The sequence below is a fragment of the Charadrius vociferus genome, unplaced genomic scaffold, assembly GCF_000708025.1.
Source record: "Charadrius vociferus isolate BGI_N301 unplaced genomic scaffold, ASM70802v2 scaffold1116, whole genome shotgun sequence".
Taxonomy (NCBI): domain Eukaryota; kingdom Metazoa; phylum Chordata; class Aves; order Charadriiformes; family Charadriidae; genus Charadrius; species Charadrius vociferus.
The window spans coordinates 386900-399046 of record NW_009648801.1 but is presented as its reverse complement, the minus strand read 5'-3'; the positions used below and the strand labels follow the sequence as shown (position 1 = coordinate 399046).

The window sequence follows — 12147 nt, the reverse complement described above, 5'->3', positions numbered from 1 at the left end:
GGTCGCCCACGGCCACCGCTCGCCCACGGCCACGGCTCGCAGTCCGAAGCGGTAATTTAGAGCTTCCCCGTCCTCCTAAACAGACCCGAAAAACTGAGGATGTTCCTCTCTGTTCCTCCATCGCTCCCCCGGCCGTGGGATGGCAGTTTTGGGCATCACCGGCTCTCGGCACCGGCTGATTCCACCCCTGAAATTCCCAAATAAATAGGTTCACAGTCCCGCCGGCCGCGATTCCTCACCTCGGGTTCGCTGCCAGTCTTCCGCAGAAAATCTGGCAACGGAGGGGAAAAAACCAAACCTGCTATAATTAATGTTCTTGCTGTTCAAATATTTGTACAGAATCACAGAATCACAGAATGGTTTGGGTTGGAAGGGAACTTAAAGCCCATCCAGTCCCACCACCTGCCCTGGGCAGGGACACCTCCCACCAGCCCAGATTGCTCCAACCTTGCCTTAAACACCTCCAGGGATGGGGCGTCCACAACTTCTCTGGGCAACCTCGGCCAGGGGCTCACCACCCTCACAGTCAATAATTTCTTCCTAATATCTCATCTAATCTCCCCTCTTTCAGGTTAAGCCAAGATCGAGCTGTATGCCTCCACAATCTCTTAGATCTGTCCAACCTTCTCAGCTTTGCAGGCAGTAAGGACTTCTCCCTAGTAACAAGCGATAGGACAAGAGGAAGCAGCCTCAAGTTACATCAGGGGAGGTTTAGGATGGATATTAGGAAAAATTTCTTCACCCAAAGGGTTATCAAGCATTGGAACAGGCTGCCCAGGGACGTGGTGGAATCACCATCCTGGAGGTATTTAACAGATGGTGCTGAGGGACGTGGGTTAGTGATGGGTTTGGCAATGTTAGGTTGGTGGTTGGACTCAATCTTAAAAGTCTCTTCCAACCTTGACAATTCCATGATTCTATGAACTATCCCATGACTTTAAGTGATTACATGGCTTTGGTGACAGCAAACAGCTAAGGCCAACTGCTCTTCCCAGGACCGGCTCTGTGCAGACCTCCTCAAAGTACTGCCTTAGATGGAGTCTACACCTACCCCATGACTCAGAGAGAAGGAAAACAGGACTGTCTTTCTGATGGAAGAAGGATTTGAGCATCGGGTTAGATATGAGCAGAATTAGGTGCTTTGGTGTCTTACATCATAAATTGCACTAGTTCAGGCAAGGTCCTGGGGAATGGGAGCCCAGAAGCAGCGAGGCTCCCCATGCACTCATCCCCAAGGCTGAAATCATCAAAAGTAAGATAGCATGACACAAGATGCTGCAAGAAGTTACAGGAGATTTTGAAGTCTGTGACCAATTCCCCTGGTTCTAAGAATATAATCACTTCTGTTACAACAGCGATGAATTCCCAGCCTCTTGATGACTCCAGAGCTCCTACCAGTTCACACTAATTTCAGCTCATTTCCCCTATAATTTTGCCTCCTGTTTATTCTGCAGAGGTCTGAACAGCACTAAGCCTTTCAGGTGAGCTGCCAAAACAACATGATGCAACACCGTATGCTCTGTTACCACCCGCTCCTGCAGCTGCTGCCACCCTCCGTAAGGCTGCGCCTCCGCTCCCTCCTGAGAAGGTAATTTACTGATTAGCTCCCTGGGAAGAGGCTTAACAACAGGATGTGCAACACATCTGCAAAAATTGCATCAACTGCGACGCCAAAGGAGTTTTTCCGTGTGTTGGTGTGCTTTCCCTAGACCGTCTGTAGTCGTCATGTTGTTTGAATTCATGTCTGCTGAAGAACATGAGAACTGTACCATCGTTCAGCTCCATTATGAAAATGTTTCATTATTTTTATTACTGCTTGCTAAAATTATCACCTTCTTATGAAAGATGTTTCCTTCTTGCATTGATGTCCGTGACCACATCGGTCATATCGCTTCTGCTTGTCCTTTAAAGCAAGTGCTGTGGAAGCGTGAGCTGGCGCCCAGTCCATCACCTACAGGACCGTTCGCAGAGCTTCAGCCTCTGGCCAGATGTTGTCCCAAGCTCCACTCACACAATTCCACCAGCGAGGCTTCTCGGTCCAAATTCTGACTGTACTGACCAACATCCCAACCTGAAGTTAGTGAAGGAACCAGTGCCAGCATTTCTTTGTCCTCTTCAGCATTTTTACATGGTGCTCGTCAGGAAACGGCAACTGCAGTTTATTACCGAAGTGAAAAGCATTTAGCAGCCCCACGACCCGCTGCTAGCGAACACTCCTGTTAACCAGGGATCACTCTGGCACGGCACAAGAAACCCCCAACAACCCCATTTACAGAGCGCTAAGTGCTTCTGCAACCGATTGGTATAGATCTGATGTCATGGTCAGTTAAAATAACTTCAGAAGCACTGGTTGAAAGACATTATATAGGTGTCAGATGCTATTTGGTCGCCAGGATGTAACAAAAAGCTTTTAGTTTCACTTTACTGATGGGGAAAATGGAAGCTGAGTAATTTAGCAGGGCGGCAACAAGCCAAAGCTGGGTCTAGAGTACAGTTGTCCTGAATTAGTGCCCTTCTGACCACAAGGCAAATGTTTCCTGACAGACAGCAAAGAACGGTGACAGGGGAGAAAAGGAACAGAATGGAACAATTTTATTTCCAGTATCCCTCCTTTCCTACAGAAATGCAGTCAATGACAAAGCCGCTATCAATGCGGGCATTTCCCACGTGAGCTATCTCCCTGCAGGAACCACGTACTATGAGGAGAAAGAGGCCCCCAAAGTCGACAAGGACACAAAACCCAAAGAGTAAAGCCACCTTTCCATGAGAGAGGAGCGCACTATGCAGAAGAAGTGCCAGGCTCCTCTAAAATGAGAGGCAAGAATGTGTATGCTGGTGATGGGACACTCCCCTAGCCCCTAGCCTGAGGAATTGTGTAAATGGGAGGAAAGCATCGATCGCTGCATGGGATCCCTGGCAGCCTGTCAAAGTGAGAAGCAAAGAGGAAAAAAAAAAACCCAAAACAATGGATACGTTTTTATTTCCTTATGTTCTACAAGGCGAGTTGTTGACTTAAAATGACTGACTGCTTGTGCTACTCAAACGCTTCCAAGCCCACCTCCCTCCCTCCTCCCTGCCCCTGCTCTGCACGCGCCGGTACAGGTCTGTTGGCTCCCTCCCAGCCAGGAGGCCAGGCCACCTTCTCTGGGGATGCTCTAAGAGGCATGAGACTTGTGACTCCTGGTCGTACGCAGATTTTGGCAAGCAGCTTGCTGAGCTCCTGACCTCCTCTGATCCGAGCCTACATGTATGTCTTAATTCTTCCACAATGTCACATTTTTCCATTTCTGATGCTATCTAATTGCACAGAAGGAAAGATGGCTCGACCGAAACACCCGTGCAATGCATTGCTCCAGCTTCTGCAACAACCACGGGGAAAAGCAGAGTTCTCTTTACAACAGCTCCCCAGTGCAGAGGGAAATAACCAGAAACATTCGTTCCTCTTTGCAGGGAGGAGGTGGTGACCGGGGGGTAGGGAGGGAAAAGAGTTGAAACAATCTGCCAGCAGCACAAACTTTGTTCACACTCCAATTCTGGCTCAGATGGGAAGCAGCCAGCAGAAAAAAACCAAAACCCTTAAGAAACAAGGAAGCTGTTCTCGTGCTTGTAGCAACTTCTGAAACAGCATCCCCCGCCCCCCAAAACGCTGAGATGAACACAGGAAATAAGAGCACGCTTTTCGACAGGACTTTTGCAAACTATTCTATGCAAAATCTCCAACTCAAACAGCTTGTAAGATCCTGCAGATATCATGCAAGAGGGCTCTATGGGGAAGAACAAATTGGCATAAAAAACGGACACACTGAACAAAAGCCTTTCAAGTCTGAAGTCCCAAACAATGAAAGGTCTGTTTTATTAATCTGCTGTACATTATGAGTGCTGCATACACTGTACGAGGCTTCCAGACCGGTGCCAGAGGAGTTAAAAAAAAAGAAAAAGAAAAAAGAAAAGTCCACCAGGAGCAGGAGCAGGGTGTTTGCAAAGCCTCTGCCCAGCTGGAGCTGACAGGGCTCGGCAGCGGCGAGGAAGCCGGCAGAGGGCTCGCCCGAGCCAGGCTGCGCAATGCCGGGGCAACGCTGCGGGAATTCACAGGCAAGGCGGCGAAGATGCAATAAACTGCATTTCCTTCCTTCCCTGGCGCTATTAGCAGCTCAGGGCACAAGTGTTGCAAAACAGCTGAACCGTGAGGCTCCTTCCTCACAGCACCCTTCCGCACCAGCTCCTCACCCGGCACACGCCACGGGGTCTGCTGGGTGCCCTGGCCAGCGCACGGCCGTGGGGCCAGGGCCAAGCACTGGGACTTCCCCAGGACGGGTCCGGTCTCCTGTCAGTATTCTGACCGTGTCCCTCGCTACTCCCACGTCTGACCACTAAACCTGTTCTAACCACCATGGACCCACTGGAGCGGGGCCAGAGGAGGCCCCGGAGATGCTGGGAGGGCTGGAGCCCCTCTGCTGGGAGGACAGGCTGGGAGAGGTGGGGGGGTTCAGCCTGGGGAAGAGAAGGCCAAAAAGGGGAGACCTCAGAGCCCCTTCCAGTGCCTAAAGGGGCTCCAGGAGAGCTGGGGAGGGAGTTTTGACAAGGGCATGGAGTGATAGGATGAGGAGGAATGGCTTCAAACTGGAAGAGGGGAGATTGAGATGAGATCTGAGGAAGAAATGTTTCCCTGTGCGGGTGGTGATCCCCTGGGGCAGGTTGCCCCGAGAAGCTGTGGCTGCCCCATCCCTGGAGGTGTTCAAGGCCAGGTTGGACGGGGCTTGGAGCAACCTGGGCTGGGGGGAGGTGGCCCTGCCCAGAGCAGGAGGTTGGAACTGAATGACCTTTAAGGTCCCTTCCAACTCTAACCGTTCTGTGATTCTAAAGTGGGGATACTGACCCCTTCCTCAGGGTGACCAGGTGAACTGGGGCACAGCTGAGGCCACAGCTTCCCCCCCCACACTGAAAGACAGGAATGTTTTCCCCTTAAGAATCTTAACTGTTGGAACTCAGAAATCTTCAGAAAAACATTTTAATTATACTTCATTTAAAAAAAAAAAGCTGAAAAAAACCCAAACCCCAAACCCTCAAGACTTCCCTTTTTTCAGAGTGATAGAGACACGTCAAACACACAGACTGTCAGTGCTGCTTCAAGGAAAAAAAATTTACACACCTTAAACAAACAGAGGCTTTGGTTGCAGTGGATTTGGTTTTTTTCTGTTTTTTTAAGTCAATGCCAAGAAATTTGTAAACTAACATGACATTTTCTTACAGTGTATGCAACTAAAGGCTCAACCCCAGTGCTGGAACACAATCCAAATAGGATAAATAGCCTAGGAACCAACAAAATAAAGTCAGTTATTAGGAATGATATTTAATCATGCAAAGGCCTCTCTGTAAATTTTTTTTGAGGTGTGTTTCATGACATTTATGTAGTTTCCAAAGTTTTCTACATTAACAATTGTCAAAAAAGACTGTCAGGCATCATATTTAGAGAGCTAAAAAGGTCACTGTCAAACTGACATTGTTCACCACAATTTGGAAACCAAAGGCCCATCCCGGACCCCCCGCAGCTGCTTTGCAATGCCCCTCTGCAGCCAGAGGAGAGCTGCCGTGGGATGGGATGGGATGGGATGGGATGGGATGGGACGGGATGGGATGGGATGGGATGGGACGGGATGGGATGGGACGGGATGAGATGGGATGGGATGAGATGGGACGGGACAGCTGTGCTGGCCTGGCCAAGGTGCTGCTCACACCGCTGCCCACCCAGCTGCTGCAGAGCTCGAGCCCAGAAAGCCCCGTGGGCTCGCAGTTATTGGAAGCATACTGTTTGGACACTACCAAATGCAAAGCCAATACAAAGTCTGAGATCACTGCACTGAAGGGTTTTAAAATATCCAGAGAGAGTTGAATCAATTAGAATACTTCCTTCCTTCTTACTGGCATTCTCTGGGCTTGAGATTAGCTCATAAAATCAAGAGACAAAATCTCTTCAAATGTCAAGTCTTAATGTAGTCTGTACATTGCTGATACACAAAGGAGAACTCATTTTTCCTAATTTCAGGTGTAGTTTCAAAGTTGAGCTCTATCCTTAAAATCAGCCCCATGGTGACTCATTAACACAGCACACCCGTCCTTGCTAAAACGGAAACGAGTGGTACACTGCACGGAGCACAGACCAGAACGCCAGAAACATTGCGTATCAATACAGGAAGTGATACAGATATCCTACTGTTCATTATTGCTTTGCCAAGGTACCCTCTTTCCCCTTTGTAGAGTTTATTGCAGATGTCATTGAGAAGCGTTGACGTTTAGATATACCACTGTTGACTAAAGTACCCAGGTTCGACATGTAAGAATTAATATTTATATGTCTTAAGTGGGACCAAGTTCTGAACACCAGCAAAACAAGCTCATACATGCAGACTTCGTGTCAACACGGTGCCTTGCAGAGGCACCCACAGCTCAGAGAAGTCAGACAGACGCTTTGATGTGGCTCTCCACAAGAAGTAACTAGCACATCCCCTCAGCAGCGCCAATTAGACCAACAGGACCTTTTTAATTTAGTAATGCTGCTTCCAGGGCTCGAGACAGTTCACCCAAAAGCCCGTACATATACAGCCCTGAATGTTCGGGGCCAGGGTTCATTGAGCAGAAGCAGGACGGGCCAGCAAACAACTTCCTGTAAATTATACAGGTGTCTGCAGTAAGTCTGAAGCAAGACAAGATATTCCGCTCAATGCCATTGTGAATGCTTCTCAATTTCGTAGAATCATAGAATAGTTTTGGTTGGAAGGGACCTTTAAAGGTCATCTAGTCCAACCCCTTGCCATAAGGAGGGACATCTTCCACTAGACCAGGTTGCTCCAAGCCCCGTCCAACCTGGCCTTGAACACCTCCAGGGATGGGGCAGCCACAGCTTCTCGGGGCAACCTGCCCCAGGGGATCACCACCTCCAGAATAAAACATTTCTTCCTTACAGCTAGTCTAAATCTTCCTTCTTTTAGTTTAAAGCCATTACCCCTCATCCTGTGGCTCCTGTCCCTGATCCAGAGTCCCTCCCCAGCTCTCCTGGAGCCCCTTTAGGCACTGGAAGGGGCTCTGAGCTCTCCACGGAACCTTCTCTTCTCCAGGCTGAACCCCCCCAACTCTCCCAGCCTGTCCTCCCAGCAGAGGGGCTCCAGCCCTCCCAGCATCTCCGGGGCCTCCTCTGGCCCCGCTCCAACAGCTCCGTGTCTCTCCTGTGCTAAGGCCCTCGAGCTGGAGGCAGCACTGCAGGGGGGTCTCCCCAGAGCGCAGCAGAGGGGCAGAATCCCTTCCCTCACGCTGCTGGCCACGCTGTTGGGGATGCAGCCCAGGATACAGTTGGCTTTCTGGGCTGCCAGCACATGTTGCCGGCTCATGGCTGGCTTTTCACCCCCCAGTAACCTCATGTCCTCAGCAGGGCTGCTCTCCATCCCTTCATCCCCAGCCTGTATGGATACCAGGGGCTGCCCTGAGCCAGGTGCAAGACCTTGCATTTGGCCTTGTTGAACCTCCTGAGGTTCACATGGGCCCACTTCTCGAGCTTGTCCAGGTCCCTCTGGATGGCATCTCGTGCCTCAGCCATGTCAACCACACCACATAGCTTGGTGTCATCTGCAAACTTGCTGAGGGTGCACTCGATCCCACTGTCCATGTCATTGATGAAAATATTGAACAGTACTGGTCCCAGTACGGACACCTGAGGGACACCAGTTGTCACCGATCTCCATCTGGACATTGAGCTGTTGACCAGCACCCTCTGGATGAGAATATCCAACCAATTCCTCATCCACCCAACAGCCCAACCCATCAAATCCGCATTTCTCCAATTTCCTTCAGCAACTCCAAGCTCAGCAAGCACCACCCCAGCTATTTGCCCGGAAACTAGAGAAAATGATGCACTCACCTGCTTTCATTATCCAGAAACACAGAACTACTGCTTTTCCCAAGGGCTTCACTAATGGGAGAGAGGCAGAATGGGGAAGAGAAGGCATCAGAATCAGAGTCAAAAGTACTGTCCCTGCTCACATCATCAGCAGACAGCTCCAAGGAGCCCTCGTCCTCCCCCGGCTCTGGCCTGCAGTCCAGGCCTTCCTCCACCAACAGCTCCGACCTGTTCTGCTCCTCCTGAGAACTGATTGTCGATAGGATTCCTGAGTCGCTGCGGGCAGGCTGGGGGGACCGGCGGGTGCCGTCTGCCGCCAGGCAGCACTGGGAGAACTTCTCCCCTTCTGAAGAGGGGGAGCTGATGTAAGCCACGTCTTTCACAAGCTGTGACACAGTCAAGATGTCTTCTCCTTTCAGGATCACTGCCCCTCTCTGCTCGGTGGGGGAAGCCTGCTGGACAATGCCAAAGCCCTGAGTGTGGCGGCCACGTTTGCGGGGAGCTTTACGGACCGGGGAGCTCTCAGGAGTGATGTAGCGCAGGGCTTCTTCATCCTGCCTCTGAATGCGGGAGTTTGGCACCCAGGCAAGGATAAGCGTGGTTCCGAGAAGCTCATCTTTCTCCATGTACAAGCACAAATAGCCTTCGAGAGAGCAAAGCAGCAATCAGTTATGACACAGCTTTATTCTTGGGTATGTGTGTAAGCCTGACATTTGCCCTTCCCCACCTCCCCCCACTTCACCACCACTACACATGGGCAAAGCAAACCCTTTTAGTTACCAGGAGAGAATTCTGCTAAATCAGTTGTGGAGTGCTCAACATTATTCAGTATTTACAAATAATTTCAAGTCTGCATATGTCTTTTGAATACTCTAAATTTCCTCTGGCCTAAGTGGACATAGAGATGACATGCAAATACCTCAACTTCCTGGATGGATTACTAATCAAGAGTAAATTCTGAAATATGTTGCCACATGAAAAACCTCTACTATTTGCTAGTTTAACAATTTCAAGTGCTGGCTAAACATTTCTTTCTCAAGAATATTTACCTTAGTGTAGCTAAAGGGCTACAATCTTCATTGAAAGCCAGTAGGAACAAAAATGAGTCAAGCACACAAGAAGGGAAGCGTGGGTCAGTGTTCACAGAATAATTACTTTTATGAAGCCAAGCCAGTAGCCACAGCTCTCTTTGATGAAAACATCAAAGAGCGCAATAACAGATGAGAATAAAGGGACAGAGCAGTATTTATCTTCATTTACTCCAGTGTGTGCAGTCACAATCAGGTTTTCTTTCTTTTCCCTTTACCAACGGTTGTTGAGGCTGCTCTAGCAATGACAGTTACAAGATGATACTTGGCTTCCCTGAACAACACACGTATTTGAAAGAGTGACAGAAGTTACTGTCTTCAAATGATAACTGTCCATCTTCTGGCAATACAAAAGGACTTACTAAAACAGGTAAATCCATGCTAGACCAGAAGAGAAAGGAGAAACATCATCAATTTTCCTACCAAAAGACGAGCTGATGGATCGGCTTGTGGATGGCTTTCCTTAGTCCTCCATAAGACTGCCTTGCCCTGTTCCCCACTGGCACCTCTTCATTCTTTAGAGCCCAAGATGTAGAATTTGATACAAACGCACACCCCAGGAGAGAGAAAAGAGTGAACGAGCAGTGTCTGCAACACCCTATCACCTGGATGATGCTCCCCGATGCCTTGTAGCAGCTCAGGTGGATGGACACAGACATTGTTCTTAGAGTAGATAATCTCCCCATCAAGTATGGAAGCTGAACTGCTGCCACCACCAGGATTCAAGGTCAGGAGGTCAGAAGCTTTTGAAGAGGCACGTCGAAGGAGTCGCCCCAGAGACATCGCCAAGGAAATGTTTCCATTATCTGTCTGCTTTAATCAGGAGCCAAATTCAGAAGATCTGCCAAGAAGGAGGAAAGAATAGCGTTAGAATAAATATAATGACAGCACAGCACGTGCGTATCACTGTCTGAGAAGGAAGAGGTCTCCCATCAATCCTACAACTCAAGCAAAAGCCTCCAAATGCTCTGGATCTGTAACATCACCTCTATGTTTTAAAGATGCTGAAGTATAGAATCCCAGGGTGTTTTTCTCTGCAATGAAGAAATATGAAGGCAGCAAAAAAAACCCCATTTTAATAGTTACTGTGGGGAGGAAACAGAAAAGTAATGCTTGTCACTGAAAATTGCCCATTAAGGGAATAGCTCAGCGATGCAGAGCTGTCCAATGTATCACTGTCCTGGGGATGTCAAAGAGAGTCAGAGCAGACCCTGGAGGATTCCTTCAGTGCAGAAAAACTGCTGAGACCATGACATTAAACAAGGGGCTGCTCCTTCACCCACAGTAACCACTGATTTCCAAAAAAACATTAATCCAAACAAGTTCATCTTGTGTTTACCAATTTTTGGCATAATCCTGCTATGCATTTGAGGGGTTTGGTTTTGTTTTGTTTCGTTTTGTCTTTTGAGCAGTGATGGTTAAATAGAGCTTTTTCAGAGGTAAGTGGCAATAAACCCATGTTCAACAGAGCGGGCAGACTCCAATAGCAGCGTAAGGCATGCCAACTCATGGCAAGCATCTCCTCTATCAATAGGCAACTTTAGCTAAGTGTGGGGTATGATCCCCAACTAATCCCTGAGTAAGTGTTGTACTCAAACGAAACATGCTCCTGATCGGGCCTGTTGATGAGGAGCTCTACAGTGAATCCGGAGGGCTGACACCAGCCATAAACTGTTTAGCAGACAGATCAGGATGAAGGCTTGATGTGTTGAAACAGCCAGTGGGTCTTGCACAAGGCAGTCCCACAGACAGCCCAACACAATTCGATGTAGAGCAGGCTCTACCTGCTGCTACTGCCCCTACCTGGGAAGCAGACCATCAGAGGCAGTTTCTGCTCTGCCAAAAGTACACCTACCTGGGAAGCAGACCATCAGAGGCACGGCAGTTTCTGCTCTGCCAAAAGTACATGAGGAGCGGAAACATCGACTTTTGTTCCTTTGTATGTGCATGGCTTTACTTGCTCATGAACAGGCCAGTCTGACCTAGTACGCGCCATAGACCGTCACGGTGCCAGCTCCAGGGGCCACACGTGGAGAGATCAGCTCAGTGTGTTCCTGGTGACAAGTCCCACACCACGGTCTGCAGAGCACGCAGCCAGGAATAAAAAGAAAAGCAGTCAGGCCCTGACTTGTACTATCAGGGGCACTGCGTGCAGGAAACATTGAAGGGCCTAACACAAGCATCATCAAACATGGCATAGCTGTGATTTCTTGAAACACAGTTTTAATGGTACCTCCAGACAAATGAGGAAGCGAGAAGGCAGAGAGGGCAAACAGAAAGCAGTGCTTCCCAAAGAGCAGAGCGAAAGCTGCAGGGAAGGAAAATAGCTGTCCTGATTCTGACAGATTTGTACATAGAGAAGATTGCAAATGAGACTGCCAAGCAGTTGACAGAGCCTTCACTAAAGGACAAACTATTGGTTTAACTGGCAATCGCTAGATTTGTCAGCTTGAATCACAGCATAAGCAGTTTCTGCATTGCATTGCATTCTTTGCTGGAACTTGACAGAGAAGCCTCAACCCTGCTACACACTGCGCCCGACAAGTGTTTAGGATAAGAGAATTACTTTGCAAGTCCTTCGCATCCATGTCTCCTTCTGGCTCCAAACACAACATGTGTCTTCACGTCTCAGCCCCAAAAACCAAACACCAATGAAGCCATATGCTTGCTCTTGTCCAGATCGCCAAAACACACAGTACTGTTTCAGGCTCTGGGTTGTATCTTGGAGAAAGTCATTTGCCTCAACCACATTTAAAGAGCAAGTCCCGTTTCCTCTCATTGCACCCTGCAAGCACACAGACAGTAAAATCTGCTGCAATTCCTCCTTCCCATCACCAAGTTACATCACACCATTTCAACACAACACTGAGGGAGTCTGAAGCAGTGATGTGGAGCAACCTGTACAGAACCAGAGGCCCTGAGCCTCCGGCATGTCTGAAGAGGGTCATCTGTTCCCACCACCTTTTGTAGGCAGCACGGGCTGCTCAGCTACGCCCCGCTGCTGTCAAGACTGAAACCAGCCTGGCTATCCAGACCTTCAGCTACGTCAGCTATTTCATCAGAACTCTAAAAGCACAAAACCTGCATAGGCAAAGGAGGAAGGTGGTACCAGGTGGCCGCGGCTGTTGACCAGGGAATGCTTCCTCAGAGAACACGAGCAAGCTTTTCCTG

At 49.0% G+C, this 12147-nt stretch overlaps 1 protein-coding gene across 4 annotated transcripts in view; it reads right to left on the bottom strand.

The window, feature by feature from the left end:
• Positions 1 to 9817, bottom strand: part of TBC1D16 (TBC1 domain family, member 16) — a 25872-nt gene extending 16055 nt beyond the window's left edge. For all 4 annotated transcript variants that reach the window (XM_009886829.1, XM_009886828.1, XM_009886830.1 and 1 more), the window contains exons 1-2: positions 9582 to 9817; positions 7910 to 8531 (exon numbers count right to left, since the gene is read on the bottom strand). In XM_009886829.1, the coding sequence (XP_009885131.1) occupies positions 7910 to 8531; positions 9582 to 9759 (800 nt within the window). In that variant the 5' untranslated portion in view covers positions 9760 to 9817. The remainder of the gene's footprint in view (positions 1 to 7909; positions 8532 to 9581) is intronic.
• Between the last annotated feature and the right edge of the window lie 2330 nt (positions 9818 to 12147).